The sequence below is a fragment of the Hippocampus guttulatus genome, chromosome 2 (genome assembly GCF_054856545.1).
Source record: "Hippocampus guttulatus isolate MCC_2025c chromosome 2, RoL_Hgut_1.0, whole genome shotgun sequence".
Classification (NCBI taxonomy): Eukaryota; Metazoa; Chordata; class Actinopteri; order Syngnathiformes; family Syngnathidae; genus Hippocampus; species Hippocampus guttulatus.
In genome coordinates, this window is record NC_141262.1 from 19,224,985 (window position 1) to 19,241,313 (window position 16,329).

A 16,329-nucleotide genomic window follows, 5' to 3' on the forward strand; every position below is an offset into this window, starting at 1 on the left:
TGTTGTTTCTCATTTATTTAGTGTCTGCTTACTCTGATGCTGCTCACTCTGACTGATGATTCTGTAATATTCCACTTTCATGACGTGATTAAATAAAAATTTAATAATTAATTGCACTGTGTCATGAATAAATATGACGTTCACCTCTTGAAATTGAACTACCGAAATATAATTTTTCTACGATATTCTAGTTTGTTGGGATGACCAGTAGTTTATTAATATTATCTAAATCAGAGGTCACCAACTTTTTTGAGAGTGAGAGCTACTTCATGTGTCTTGATTGTGTGAAGGGCTACCAAATTGATACAAGTCTGAAATAACATTTGTACAAATTACATTTAATATTAGAATGTGTTATTTTTAATACTTAATTTTGATTTTCAGGCTTTGATCATCTTAAAGATGTCTCGCAATACTGCCTGTGTTTGCATTCTTAAATCATAATTCCAACTACCAAATAACAATTCTAGCACTGGCGGGCTATTGGTGTGGTCCTCACGGGCTACTTGGTGCTCGCGGGCACCACGTTGGCAACCCCTGATCTAAATAAATCCAATGGAGCTCGAGTAAGCTACTCTGGATGCTGTGCTGTTTACAGTAAAAATGTATATACAATACTGACAAATTAAAATATACAAAGGCCACATTTTGGATGGGTTCACAAACAAATGACATGTCAATTTCAGCTGTATGTTCTCTACAAATCAATAAGGCAAGACACATTTCTTTGAAAATAAGCTCTTTATTTGACAATAACATTGCAAAACCTGGAACATTATGGAACACAAACAAGTACAAGAGGTAGAAACTACACATTGTTGGTCATTATTTACCAAGTTACAAAGTACAAAAACGTGACTAACTGCCATCACTGCTTTCTTCATACTCCTCACTCCGCTGTCTCTGTATCATCACAAGTTTAACTTTGCTTCATTTGTTACTCAACAAAATTGGCACGTATGCAGACCCGTCTGGGTTCCACACAAACTTCAACATGGACAGTTTCATCTGTGACATCATTTACAGTGGTCGCGTCCACATCGACAGCATCATAACTTAAAAAAAAAAAATCGTTGGCAGAGACATGGATAGTTGTGCTTATCTTTTTTGTCACTTGACATAAGGGTTAGGGGAGAGGCTTCATGCGCACACAGTGAGACTGTTTCACTGTACATGGTGCTCAGTCACTCTCACCACATTACATGCTCCACTATAAAACCATCTGAGTGCTACATCTGAACACTCAGACGTCACGCCACACAATTTCTCCATGACCAGGAGATAAAAAGTGCAAACTCTTCTGTAAACAAACATGCACATTACATTGAATGGAGACACATGATCAGGAACATCATCATTCTCTAGCTAGTGATGTCAGGATTGCTATGCAAATTCAAAGGATAAGTAAACATAATAAAATACTGTTGGCATTATTGATGATACTGACCGGTAATACGACCACTTGAACTGTGGGAGTTCATGGCTGCTGTGATCAATCAGGTGGCAACGTGCCCCTGGATCCAGCCTATGGTGCTGATTTTCATTTTTAAATATGCATTTTTTAAATATTTCATACAGCACAATAATTCACTGACAAAATTAAAAACTGTCTAATTTTGTGTCACGCACAGGGTATGGAGCCCCACAAAATCTGCTTGGCAACAAGTGGCCAGGCAAATACGTGGCAAGGAAAAAGAATTTGAGCAATTCTGTCCATTGAGGTTGCCATGTCATTTCTTCTGTTTTATGATGAATTACTTATTTTGTTTATTTTAAAAATGATTAAATCTAAATTTAAATCTGACAAATATATATCTGTCCATACTGATGCTACATTGACCCAGAGATAAGTGATTCTGCAAATCCATGCAGCGCTACATCAATGTAACAATACATTATTGTACAAAGAAACAAACCTGACCTTAAAAATGAAATTTGATCGGCTTGTTCACACACCATATGTACAAAAAAATAAACCTGTCAGCTTCCTTTAAGGGTTCATTAGAGCGTCAGACCATGATGGTGGGGGTTTCTGGGGAAGACGGAGGGGTAGAGGGGTAGCCTTCGGACGGGGCATCCCTCAGAAGAAGTTCCTTTTCCCGCAGGATGCACGGCCCGTTATGCGAATGGTACAGACGCATGAAGGCCAAGGTAGACTGGAGCAACCACAATAGCGTCACAAACCACAGCGAAGCCTGAGCACAGAGACAAGACTCACTCAAATATGGGGTAATCCCGTATGAGACAATCGTGGATTAACGAGAAGAAAGCAGGCAATTTGGGGGAAATCTATGATAGAGTTTACAATACAAAATGCCTTAATTCTGATAAATAGCCGGGTTAGGATTATTTTGCCAAATTGCTTGAGTTGGGTTGCATTCAGTTGGCAGCTGGTGGCGTTTAAGTTAATTAATTTTTAGCATGGTTGCTGTCGTTGTACTTTCTGGGGTTTATATATTTGACAAGTTAGATGCATTTGGATGTCACAGTTGCCGTGTTTTCATTTTGTTTTTTAACTTGCAAACCTTGCATGTGGCCATCCTCTTTCACTTGATTTGATACGAAACAATAACCTTGAATCCAAATGTAATAATATTTGTAGCTCCCGTCTTTAGCAGTAAAATGCTCCACTGTGATCCAGTAGCTTAGTTCAGTGAGCGCCCTTACCTGCGCCAGACTGAGCTCTGTGTAGAAGGACGACGTGTCCACGTCCAGATATAGCGGAACCGACTGGGACGCCGCACAGCTGGACATCAAGAAATGAAAATGCCTTTCAGTTTTAGCAAATAACAATAGTAAAATGCCAGTGTGAGACCCACCTGAAGGGTTCCGAGTTATTGTTGGTGACCGTGTCGCACCAGGAGGCAAGGCCCAGTGACAAGATGACGCTGGCACCGCCTGACAGGAACAGCATACATGCACTCAGCAGCACCGTCAAGAAGGATGAAAACAAAGTGCTGCGCAAGAAACATGCAAAAGAGAATTTCATGAAACTTAAACCAATATATTAGAGTGAAAAAATATTCACCAAGTTATTTTGTACGAATTGAAAGGGGACATATTGTAATTGAATACCTGCATACAAGTAATCGGATCTCTGGGCTACCTGCCATCCACCACTTTGAAGCAACAACTGGACTACTTGGAAATTTCAACATGAGGATAATGGTAATTTACATATGGTGATGTGGCTGCTGCATGCACCACATGCACAAATCCGCCAGTGGCTCTCAAACTAGGGTGTTTGTACTGAAGGCCGGGTGCAAAAATTATGTGCAATAAATCTTTGTGTCGTAACATTTTTTTTTTTTACTGCAATGACGAGTTTACAAATAAAACACAAAAACAAAATGAAGAAACTTTTTATTCCTCCCACCTTAGCTTTGGGTCAATTAAAAATCCTGTTATAAATGTGATGTATCATCACCAAAGTCTGACATCCCTGCATGAATATCTCTTTATTTTAGAACAAAATATGCAGTATTGCGGTAATAATATATATATATTTTTACCAAAGACTTTTTCCCCGGACTAAAAGACAAACATATTACGAGATAAAGTCGTAGTTGAAATTCACTTGCTAATATATGAGTTTTGCCCCTTGTTGAACTTTGACTTTAAAATCATCCATTTATCATTTCAAAGCAACTTTATTTACATCAAACTTCAACTATTTATCCCAAGAATAATGCTTTTGCTCTTGTAAAGATTTAGAATGTTTGAAAAACATGACTATATTATCACAGCACAAAAACAAATGCAACACAAACAGATTTGGTGCACTTTAGTTAATTTCCTCACTTGCACTACTCCGAGAACACTGGAATCATATCTGGGTCACTGAAGTGTGCCATCTACAATAATCTCTTATCGCTAGCAAACGCGTGTTGTTTATTCATGTGGTGGATTGCGTCCACTAACTCGTCATGTCGTCCGTGGAGGTAAAAGAGGCATCTCCACCCTTGCGCGGCCCCGTACAGCACCGTAAAAATTCCCACGAAGGTAGCGAACTGGCATGCCGCCGGCGGGCCCCACTGCTGCACAACAAGGCGGGCGACGGCCCCTGCCTCCGGCTCACCAGGCTCCGGTTGCGGGCCCCCTTCGGTCCTCCAGTAGCCGCTGGAGAAGAGCGCGCAACGGCCTTTGAACGCGGAGCCGTTGAGGGCCATCGGTACGACCACTAGCAACCCCGCCGCCATGGAGAGGGCGTGCACGGCGCAGTGAGCCAGCAATAGTCGCCGGTCCAGCTCCATGTCCGCTGGTTGAGGGGGAGCCCAGTTGTAAAGTTCTAAAACGAAATGCGGCGAAGTGAAATCAGCACATCTCAGTGCGTATAATTTGGAAAAGGCTTTTGGAGTCGGCACGTTTTTGTCATTAGTTTCCAAGCAAGGGCGGAGACCCGACGACTCAGCTCAGCTCAACATTTCAACTGTTACGCAACTACAACGTGCAGAGGCATTAAAAACAAAAGAAGATATCTCACTCGGATAATTTTAAAATGTCAATCCAACAGTATTTCACAGTTGAGTTAATCCACAACCGTCGCAAATTTTTCCATCACTCAGCTCCTAAAAATACGTATTTTACCACCATCACTAAGGTGGCGTAAACTCTTAGACCTGCTGGGTTGAAAGTAACCCAAATTGTGTGAGATAGATTAACTCAACGTCAGGTCCAAAAGGGTCCAAGCCGATGCTGGTTTATTTACAACGAGCACATTTGGTTGAGGATTTAACCCAGCATGTTTGGTCAAGATTTTGATCCAGGGCGGGGTACAAGTTACCCATACTGACAAATAAAAGCTACCAATAAATCGGTCACTGTGTGATCAGTATAACTGTGGTTAAAAATAATACCACATTAACATCAGTATTTTTCAAGAAGAAGAAGAAACATTCCCGTTAGCTATAACTTGGAGTCACTGTTTTTAAACAGCAAAGACCAAGTCCGAAATCTTGGGGTGCTCATAGACTCGAAATGAAGTGAGTTGAGGATTTCAGCAGCTGCAGTCATCCCTGCTTCACAATGTCTTCATAATAGCACAACGAAACCCAAACAATTTCATTAAAATGCATCATACTGTCGAAATCAATTACTTATTAGACTCACCAGAGATTGCGTTTATTATATTAATGGAGGGACAAAAAAATCTAACAAACAAACAAATGATGTACGGTCTATTGGCAAAAGACAGGAGGCAGAGTTAGAGTTAGAGGTGGCTGAGTTAAAGATGCTGAGAATCTCCTTAGGAGTGACAAGGATGGACAGGATCAGAAATGAGGTCATCAGAGGGACAACTCAGACAGGAAAGTTTGGAGAAAAAGTTAGAGAGGCCAGACATACATAGATGGTTTGGACATGTACAGAGGAGGGACAGTGGATACATTGGTAGGAGAATGTTAGAGATGGAGCTACCAGGTAGGAGGCAGAGAGGAAGGCCAAAGAGGAGTTTCATGGATGCCGCGAGGGAAGACATGCAGGTAGTTGGAGTCAGAGTAGAGGATGCAGAGAAGAGGGAAAGATGGAAATTAATGACTCGCTGTGGCAAACCCTGAAAAGGGACAAGCCGAAAGGAGAAGAAGAAACACATGACACACACACGTACATAGATTACTACTCTAGAGTCAGTACACGACAGAAATTTCATGTATATGATTATCTGCTATACAATGATTAGATAAATCAATTACTCCCCTACACCTCCAGATGTATAGTAGTGTGTCATGACCTATATTTTCGCCATTTTGTTTGTGTGGATCATCTTCATCAACACAAACGATCTTTGAGATTAGTCCAACCACCAGTGACGTACGGGTCTGACGTCACATTCACTTTCAAGAGCAATCATTTAAATTTATTTCGCGGAACTACGCACAACAGCACTGAGAGAGATATTGTATTAAAATTGTTGTTTGATTTTTTTTGAAGGGGCACGGGGGGGGGGATTTTGAGAAAAAAAACCCAAAACAACAATTCACAATAGTTTAATTGATTCATAAAGTCAATGCACTGATTAACTACAGCACATATTTTATTTTTTTTACCACAATGGTTGGATAGATAGATATACAACAAAGTTGACGTTCATGTAATTTATAGAATGGAATGTATAAAATCAACATGCAAGTGTTCCGGGCATGTCCCACCGGGAGGAGACCCCGAGTACGACTCAGGACACGCTGGAGAGACTATGTCACCCAGCTGGTCTGGGAACGCCTCGGGATCCCCCAGGGAGAGCTGGAAGAAGTGGCTAGGGAGAGGGAAGTCTGGGCTTCCCTGCTAAAGTTACTGCCCCCGCGACCCGGTGGTAAGCGGGTGGAGTCGGACGCGGACGGCGCGGCCGGGCAGGCGGTGCGACGGGGCGCGAGCCCCGGCGCGCTGGCCACCCGGCCCCCGTCCCGGCCGCTTCGCCCGCTCCCCGCCGGGCGTCCGCGCCAGCCCCGCGCGAGGGCGGGTCGGTGCGAGGGTGTCGGGTTTCGGCGGGTGTCGGCGGCGACTCTGGACGGGCGCCGGGCCCTTCCCGCGGATCTCTTCAGCTGCGGCGCTCGGCGGGTCCCCCCGTCGTCGTGGTCCTCGAGCTTGTCCCCCCCCCCCCTCGAGGGGGGGCGGGGGTGGTGGCGCGGGGTGCGCATCCTCGTCGGGTTCGCCTCGGCCGGCGCCTAGCAGCTGGCTTAGAACTGGTGAGGACCAGGGGAATCCGACTGTTTAATTAAAACAAAGCATCGCGAAGGCCCGCGGTGGGTGTTGACGCGATGTGATTTCTAAGCGGTAGAAGATGGATGGATGGAATGTATAAAATCCTCCGGCCTTCCTGTGTGGAGTTTGCATGTTCTCCCCGTGCTTGCGTGGTTTTTCTCCGGGTTCTCCGGTTTCCTCCCACATTCCAAAAACATGCACGGCAGGCTGATTGAGCACTCTAAATTGTCCCTAGGTGTGAGTGGGAGCGTGAATGGTTGTTCGTTTTTGTGTGCCCTGCAATTGGCTGGCACCTGGTTCAGGGTGTCCCCCGCCGACTGCCCGAAGACAGCTGGGATAGGCTCCGGCATCCCCCGTGACGCTAGGGAGGATAACGTGGTTCGGAAAATGAATGAATGAATGAATGAATGAATGCATCAGATCCGTCGGCAAAACAGCAACATCAACGAAAATATCTGGCACGTCAAAATGCCGAAACCCGGGATCGAACCAGGGACCTTTAGATCTTCAGTCTAACGCTCTCCCAACTGAGCTATTTCGGCGATAAGACGTAGACAATTTATTATGTTATTTATAGAATACCATAAATACATCGGTATACCAATTATACGCGATGTATTGATACGAAACCCCCCCGAACATATCTTCGTGCGTTCATTCTGTTTGTGTCCACAGAGCCTGTGCTTAACGTTAAGATGACGTCATTTCACGCCGGAATCGGCGCAAAGGCTTCTGGGAAAAAAGGTCAGAAATCGGTCGGTGGTGACGCGTGAACCACTTATAATTTTTACGACTACAGTACCACGAAATCGTGACTTGATGGATTGAACGACGCTACAATGTGAAAGACGGTGATGCTGATGTATTTGTGGTTCATTCGCGCATTCAGTGGCGCGTGAAATTGCTCGTATGTGGTGTTTCTCGACGAGCCTAACAAGCGTTAGCGACCGAGCTCGCTGTCGGCTCTGTGTTATTGTTTGGTGGTGGTGGTCGTTTCTCCCCCTGGATCCACGAGCATTTATGGAAACAGAATTTAATTTGAAAGCTGTCACCTCCAGCTCAATGAAAAGGAGAGACATTTTCAGTCATTCTTTTGCAGATTGATTCAATGACACACCGTGTGCGGTGATCTAACGCCGTGGAAACGACGTCCGAATGGATACACGTGCTTCAAGATAAGGACACAATCCAGTGAAGCGTGTTTATGTTTTTTGGAAAGCATAAAGAGAAGGACCTTGTTCAGCTTGTCAAGGGAGTTGATTTAACATTCAAGACCCCTGCTGTGTTTCTCCTTACTGTATCTTTGGTCTGTCCTGGGCATTGTCTTGAGAAAAAGGATTTACGTTTCTCTGCTTTTTTGTAGCTTTGTGGGGGCTGCTTAGTTCGCTTGTTCATCGAGCCGGTTCTCACGAGTGATGTTCTTCTGCTCGTCCCTGAAAAAATGGATGACAAGTCCATCAGCCACCACAAGCTCCTGGTGGTGCTGCTCATGGCGTTGATCTTTGGTGTCATCATGATCCAGTACGTTTGTCCGAGCAGGACCGAGTGCCAGATGCTCCACCAGCTGGGGTCCTGGCTCCACATGGCTGGCACCGCGGATTCCCGAAATGGTGGTGGTGACATCCAAGAGAAACGGGATCCGTACATTGCAGAAGATGGGGCCTTGGTGCGCTTTATCCCCCGCTTCAACTTCACCAAGGCGGACCTGAACCACGCTGTGGACTTCAACATAAAGGGAGACGACGTTATTGTATTCTTGCATATCCAGAAGACAGGCGGCACCACATTCGGCCGACACCTGGTGCGGAACATCCAGCTGGAGCGGCCGTGCGAGTGCCACGCTGGCCAAAAGAAATGCACTTGCTACCGTCCGGGCAAGAAAGAAACGTGGCTCTTCTCCAGGTTCTCCACTGGCTGGAGCTGCGGCCTCCACGCTGACTGGACCGAGCTGACACGCTGCGTCCCATCGCGGATGGATTCCCGAGAGGTGCCCAAAACTGTACAGAGGTAGTCTGAGGAGTCTGCTCATATCATACAATGCTGTTGTAGTATTGATACAGTGAACATGAAAAGCCTTGACACCCCAGCTCATATACTAGGTTTTGAAATGTAAAAAAAAACAACAACAAACAAACAAAAAAAATGAGACCAAGATAAATTATTTCAAAACATTTCCACCTTGATTTTGAGCTATACTGTATCTTGCAAAACGATTGGAAAAACAAATTGAAATCTTTAAGATGGAAAACAAAAACAAGTAGGTTGCATTAGGGATCCAGATTATTATATGTCAGTGATTTAAATGGATGTCAATTATATGCAAAACAATTCACCCATGAGCAGCATGGATCGACTGCATTAAATAAATGAAATAAAATAAAATAAATAAACAGGTTGTTTAAAAAGAAATTGTTGAAATAGGTTGGATAGATTGGTTCATTTTCTGATTGGTTTGCATTTTTTAAACCAGTGCTGAGATCCAAAATCCTGAGCATGTAAAGCCTATGTCGAATAATCTGTATAATAACCCCTCAAATTTAACACTTGGTAGCACCCTATTTTGGCTTTTATTATTGCTTTGGGTAGGAGTTAGGTATTAAGGATTTTGAAAAATAGTCTAATAAAATATTATGAAAGATAAGATAAGATATCCTTTATTTGTCCCACACTGGGGAAATTTACAGCCTCCAGCAGCAAGAATGTAGGCAGAAAGAAGAAAAAACAAACAAACACCGTTCAATTAAGTGCAATATAAATACAAAATGGATAAATCGCAGTGCTATTTACAGTTGTTTTCCACATCATTTAATTATTATTAATATTATTGTTGCTATTTTATATTCAGCAGCCTGACAGCAGTTGGTAGGAGCGAGCGTCGGTATCTCTCCTTCTTGCAGTGCGGGTGTAACAGTCTCTGGCTGAAGGAGCTACCTAGTGCTGTCAGGGCGGGCTGGAGAGGGTGGGAGGGACTGTCCATCATAGCTTTTAGCTTAGTTAGCATCCTTCTGTTGCCCACCTCCTCCAGAGTGTCAAGGGAGCAGCCCAGGACAGAACTGGCCTTCCTGACCAGTCGCTCCAGTCTCTTTCTGTCCCGGGCTGAGATGCTACCTGACCAGCAGACAATGCCATAATGGATGGCCGAGGCCACCACCGAGTTATAGAAAGTCTTAAGGAGCGACCCCTGAACCCCAAAAGACCTCAGTTTCCTGAGTAGGAAGAGTCGGCTCTGTCCTTTCCTAATCAGGGTGTCCGTGTTTGTAGACCAGTCCAGTTTGTTGTTCAGAAGAACACCTAGGTACTTGTAGGAGGTCACCCTCTCTATGTCCATACCCTGGATGTTCATCGGTGCTGGTGAGGACTGTTTCCTGCAGAAATCCACAACCAACTCCTTAGTTTTCCTAGGGTTGATCTGGAGGAGATTCTGCTGGCACCAGTCCACAAAGTCCTTCGTCATTCCCCTGTACTCCCGATTGTCCCCCTCTGTAATGAGGCCAACAATCGCAGAGTCATCGGAGAACTTCTGAAGGTGGCAGTTTGGAGTGGCTTGTCTGAAGTCCGAGGTGTAGAGGATGAACAGGAATGGAGCCAGAACAGTCCCCTGCGGCGCTCCAGTGCTGCAGAGAAGCCTGTCCGACTCACAGCTTTGCAACCTCACGTACTGCGGCCGATTTGTGAGGTAGTCTATGATCAATGCTGTGAGATGGTGGTCCACTCCAGCGTTCTGCAGTTTGCCTCCCAGCAAGTTGGGCTGGATGGTGTTGAAGGCACTGGAGAAATCAAAGAACATGATTCTCACAGTGCTCCCAGCCTTCTCCAAGTGTGACAGCACTGAGTGGAGGAGGTAGATAATGGCGTCTTCCACGCTGATGCCAGGCTGATAGGCAAACTGCAGCGGGTCCAGTGCCGGGCTCACCAGCGGTCGAAGGTGGGCGAGGACGAGTTTCTCCAGCGTCTTCATCAGGTGAGACGTCAGCGCCACCGGTCTGTAGCTGTTCAGCTCCTTAGGGTGGGGGGTCTTGGGCACTGGGACCAGGCACGAAGTTTTCCACAGCTGTGGAGCTCTGCCCAGCTTCAGGCTCAGGTTCAACATGTGCTGGACAATGTCACACAGCTGGTCAGAGCAGGTCCTGAGGAGCCGGGAACTGATCTTGTCTGGACCTGCTGCCTTCCTCACATTCATCTTCCTCAGTTGGTTCCTCACCTGCTCTGTTGTGACGGACAGGCAGGAACCAGGTGACAGACTGGGTTGATGAGAGCTGGTCGAAAGAGGAGGGGGAGGAGAAGAAGTCCTCAGTGAGAGTGGTTGCATTTGGTGGTTGGGGGAAGGGACAGACGACTGGTCGAAAAGGTTGAAAAAACGGTTCAGTCCATCTGCCCAGTTCTTGTCCTTCTCAGTCAATGTCTTTGGGCTGTCATGGCCTGAGATGGTTTTCAGGCCCCTCCAGACATCAGTGACATTGTTGGCCTGCAACTGGTCCTCCAATTTCATCCTGTATATCTTCTTCCCCTCCCTGATCTTTCTTCTCAGCCGAATCTGCACGGCCTTCAGCTCCTCTCTGTCTCTCGACATAAAAGCTCTCTTCTTCTCCTTCAGGAGGGCCTTTATGTCGGGATTAATCCATGGTTTGTTGTTGGAAAAACACCGCACAGTTCTGGTGGGTACGGTGTTCTCCTCACAGAAGTTTATGTAGTCGGTGATGGTGTCAGTGAGTGCATCAATGTCCTCCCCGTGAACCTCGCTGAAGAGTTCCCACCTGGTCGTGTCGAAGCAGTCCCGCAGAGCATCTTCAGCTTCCGTGGACCATTTCCTGACCATTCTGGTCACAGTTGGCTGCCTGTGCACCAGGGGTTTGTACACAGGCTCGAGAAATACCAAGTTGTGGTCTGCTCTTCCAAGAGGGGTGAGGGGGAGGGGTTTATATGCCTCCTTGGTATTGGCATAAAATAAGTCCAAAATTTTATTGTCTCTAGTGGCACAGGTTACATATTGCGTGAAGGTTGAAAGGGAGGACGACAGAGAGACATGGTTGAAGTCCCCAGAGATGATCAGCAGGGCGTTGGGGGACTGTGTTTGCAGCCTGCTCACGACAGTCATCAGGGCATCACGCGCTGCATCACCATTAGCCGACGGGGGGACGTACACTGTCACAGCTATGACGTGTGAGAATTCCCTCGGGAGATAATGGGGCCTGAGGCTAATGGCTAGCAGCTCAATGTCCCTGCTGCAGAGTTTGTCTTTGATCGTGATATGCCCCGGATTGCACCATTTGTCGTTCACAAAAACAGCCAGTCCCCCTCCTTTTCTCTTTCCACTCTCTTCATTCCTGTCCGCACGTATGAGTTGGAAGCCGTCCAACTCGGCATGTGTGTCCGGAGTGATCGCTGTTAGCCACGACTCCGTGAGTAGCATTAGGCTAGCCTCGCGGTACTGCCTTTGATGTCGCGTTAGCGCCGTCAGCTCATTCATCTTGTTAGGGAGCGATCTTACATTCCCCATGATGACGGACGGGAGGACATGTCTGTACTTTCTCCTCCTTGTGCGGCGGTCCTTCCCGGCTCGACACCCTCGTCTCCTCCTCTTCAACTCGCGTGGGATATCCGGTCTGTCACCGGCCAGTAGCCCGCTGTTAGCCCGCCATGCTAACAGCTGGTCCTTACTGTAAACAATGGAGTTGCGTGTGCCATCGGGATCTCCGTTCACAGGATACGTAAAAAGATTAAAGCAAATAAAGGAGATGAGCAGAAATGAAAAAATAAAGTAAAAGTAAAAGGACAAAAAGAAACTCAAACAGGGATATGCGCTGCTGGTGAGGCAGCCACTCAGGGGACGCCATCATAAAAAAAATAATAATAAAAAATTGGTGATCGACTTCATTTACGGTTGTTAACCGCTACACACTGTGACTTTTGTCTGAGAATCATTTACTCCAACAACTTCCCAAAGTTCGACCAAACAAGTGTGGTGTGAACATGAGTCAGTAAATCACAAAGCAGATTACACCAAAAATGCAAACAAATCTGTGGCTTTATCACATCACCTTTTCATGTTCCCTGAAACATCAATCCATTCATTCATTTTCTCATGCGCTTATCCTCACAAGGGTCACAGGCATGCTGGAGCCTATCCTAGCTGTCTTCGGGCGAGAGGTGAGGTCCACCCTGACTTGGTTGCCAGCAAATCGCAGGGCACATTTAGACCACCAACCATTCATGCTCACAATCACCCTTAGGGACAATTTAGAGTGTTCCATCAAGCTGCCATGCATGTTTTTGGAATGTGGGAGGAAAGCGGAGTACCCTGGGACAACCCATGGAGGCATGGGGGGAACATGCAAGCTCAAACAGGAACGCCAGAGCCAGAATCGAACCCTGCACCGCTGCACTGTGAGGTGGAATTTGCTAACCAGTCGACTACTGTGCCGCATTTACCTGAAACAATGATGTGGAAACTTGTGAACTGCACTCAACCTATTTAGACACTATAAAAATACATAAATAATACGCATAACCTTGCGACCAAACTGAAGCAGTTGAATTTTTCCCCAAATTGCATTTGATGCAATTGCGTTGATTTGAATTTAATTGTTCAGCCCTCCCACTTACTGCCAAATAATTGGGGCTAAGCTATTTGTGTTTCACAAGTGTGTATCAAGCTCGTAGCTCTTTTCTACTCGGGTAGCTCTTAGTTTCAAAAAAGTTGGTGGTGTGAGTGTGAATGGTTGTCTCTACTAATAAGAAAATGGATGGAGAATATCCTAAGGCTTGACTTTTTCCTCTCTCCAGTCGGAACTACTACTACATAACCATCCTGAGAGACCCGGTGTCGCGCTACCTAAGCGAGTGGCGTCATGTCCAGCGTGGCGCCACCTGGAAGGCTTCCCTGCACGTGTGTGACGGCCGCTCGCCGACATTATCCGAGCTGCCCAGCTGCTACGCAGGTGACGACTGGTCGGGCTGTTCCCTGCAAGAGTTCACCGACTGCCCTTACAACCTGGCCAACAACCGGCAGACTCGCATGCTGGCCGACCTGAGTCTGGTTGGCTGCTACAATGTCTCGGCCATGAACGAGGACGAGCGCTGGGCCGTGCTGCTTGAGAGCGCCAAGCGGAACCTGCGCGACATGGCCTTCTTTGGCCTGACCGAGTACCAACGCAAAACCCAGTACCTGTTTGAACGCACCTTCGATTTGGCCTTCATCGCTCCCTTCACGCAGCTCAATGGGACGCGGGCTTCCGGGGTGGACGTCCCCGCTGAGACTCAGTGCCGAATCCGCCAGCTCAACCGCTGGGACGTGGAACTGTACGAGTACGCCCGAGATCTCTTCCTGCAGCGTTTCCAATTTGCACGGCAGCGGGAGCGCAGACAGGCCAGGGAGAGGCGGCAGCAGGAGAGGAGGCGACTGCGAGGAAGGCTCATCACCAAACAAGCACACCAGCAGAAGACCACCATAGCACCCCCTGTGACTGAAAATCATTTGCTAGAACATGCAGAGGAAAACGGGGGTGTAGATTCTGATGGGCTCCTTCCAGACTGGTGGGAAATGGATGAAAGCGGTACCATGGAAGACTACATGGACAATGTGGAGCAGTGGAAATGATTTTTTTCTCTCTCACGCTATGATGAATGCCTTACTCTGTGGAGCTGATATGATTGGAGTTGGAAGAAAGGAACTGCACCAGGAACCTCTTCAGAATATTTCTGTTATTTATAATTGAAAATCTCAGTAGTGCTAAAAATAATAGTCCCATGATTTTCACTGGCTGTAATTTGTTTACACTACGACGCAGTTCATTTCTATTTGTTTTAAATGCATTATTAAGTCGACGTCCTAGGAACCACGGTCTGCAAATTACTGAATAATGTTGTAATAGTGGGAATTTGTGTCTTTCTGTTCTCATGTTTTTTTCAGTTGTTTTTGTCTTTATGTCTTAAATATTCAGAGTGTACTACTACTGCAACCTTAACTTTAAATCAGTCAACTAAAAGGCAATATTGTTAAAGTTCAGTTGGCTCTTGTGGAAAAAAAAAAGAATTATGTACTGTATTTCTTTGGTTGATGAAAAGAAGAATATCTAATTTTACGAACAGTATTTAAGTTTTATATTGACTGAAATTGCTTTGATTTGTCCTCGCTGAGATGCTGCGACATTTTCCCTCAATGTTTTTTTTCTCCTTTGATGAACAACGTATTACCTTAAAAAGATTGCAGTTTCAGCTGTTTCAAAGAGTCTGAATTTGTCCTAATTTTTAAGCAGTCTTTTTGTAACAAAAAACAAACAAACAAACAAAACAGAAGATACCTCAGTTTTTAGTGTAAGTGATATGTGCGCTAAATGATGTGAATGTTTCAACTGATTTTTTCTTGTCTTTTATTTTATTTTATTTTATTTTTAATATACAAAACCTATTCTACCTGCACCTGATTATTGTGACTATCTTTCGTTACTGTAGGCTTCAGGAAGCACCAACTGAGGGTGTGCAACTCTCCTCGATTCATCAAATGCACCAACGCCCCCATGAATAAGTTCCTAAAAAAAATCTTATTGCATACCACCCAAAAAATGTCAGTCTATACATACTGTGCTACAATGTAGTAATGGTTTACTTACTCAATGTAAAAATCAGTGTCTGTTTACTTTGGCTCAAAGCTATTCTGTTGTTTGGCTGGCAACTGGTGGATAGAGCATTTACTTATTCTGCCTGTCACAATACTGTACATCACTGGCATAGATAGATAGATAGATAGTGTATATTTCATCTATCTGGTAAATTAACAAATCATTATACCAGAAATGGGCAATTAATTTTGCAAAGGGGCCACAATGAGGAAGTGGAAGACCTACCGAGGGCGAAGCCAACATGGTAACCCCAACTTTGTCAACACACATTTTTTATTAGAAAAAACATTTTTTTCAATAAATTGCTTTGTGTGTTGATATGATTTGTATATTTATAATTAGGACATACAAATCAGAAATAAAATTAAAATTGCGACTTTACACTTTCAATTATAAAATTGAATTTGTAATTTGTACTAATTTATAATGATACTGTACAGTAAATATTTATACAATGCCCAGCATTTGCAGTATCTGCAACTAGATTTGTGTACAGCATCAGACAAAATCTTGGCCCTCTTATCCCCACCGTGCAGGAAATAGGAATGTTGATAACATTGGGAGAGCTGTTTTTATTTTTGCTCGACTCTTTGGGGGTAAATATTTGCATGAGGGCTCGGAAAAGTCGTTAAATACATCGAAAGTCGCCGCAAGTCAACCACAGCATATTTACGTTTTACTTTAAACTTCATAAGCATAATGAGGGCCAGTCTGAGAATGTGGGCGGGCCGGATGTGGCCCCCTGTGCGAACTTGCAGAGTTGCAGCTAAGTTGTTGGTACAGTGGTACCATCTTTAATTAATATTTAATACAGGTATATAAATACCAAATTCAGAAATATGCACTCGAAAAAAAGTGACAAGATGGCTCAACAAAGATAAATTAAATTGAAAAGTAGAGATGACGTCGTTACTTTTGGGAATGAAATTCCGTACGTACTGCATTACCAACAATGCACCTCGGCAAATGTACACTACTGCGCAAGCGCAGAGTAAACGGTCGCGGGAGCGTTTGA

General features: G+C 45.0%; 2 protein-coding genes and 1 non-coding gene across 3 annotated transcripts; 1 reads left to right on the forward strand and 2 right to left on the reverse strand.

Moving 5' to 3' along the window:
- Window positions 1-722: 722 nt before the first annotated feature.
- LOC147208812 (transmembrane protein 179) lies at window positions 723-4,434 on the reverse strand. Its single transcript, XM_086100871.1, has 4 exons — window positions 3,922-4,434; window positions 2,820-2,957; window positions 2,668-2,746; window positions 723-2,195 (listed from the first exon to the last, which is right to left on the reverse strand). The coding sequence occupies exons 1-4, from the start codon at window positions 4,251-4,253 to the stop codon at window positions 2,010-2,012; spliced, it is 735 nt and encodes a 244-aa protein (XP_085956997.1). The 5' UTR covers window positions 4,254-4,434; the 3' UTR covers window positions 723-2,009.
- A 2,731-nt stretch (window positions 4,435-7,165) lies between these two features.
- trnaf-gaa (transfer RNA phenylalanine (anticodon GAA)) lies at window positions 7,166-7,238 on the reverse strand. Its single transcript has one exon. It is a non-coding gene; the product is annotated as a tRNA-Phe (tRNA).
- Window positions 7,239-7,448: 210 nt separating this feature from the next.
- Window positions 7,449-15,112, forward strand: hs6st2 (heparan sulfate 6-O-sulfotransferase 2). The gene is made up of 2 exons (XM_086100883.1): window positions 7,449-8,703; window positions 13,480-15,112. The coding sequence occupies exons 1-2, from the start codon at window positions 8,138-8,140 to the stop codon at window positions 14,291-14,293; spliced, it is 1,380 nt and encodes a 459-aa protein (XP_085957009.1). The 5' UTR covers window positions 7,449-8,137; the 3' UTR covers window positions 14,294-15,112.
- The last annotated feature ends 1,217 nt before the right edge of the window (window positions 15,113-16,329 follow it).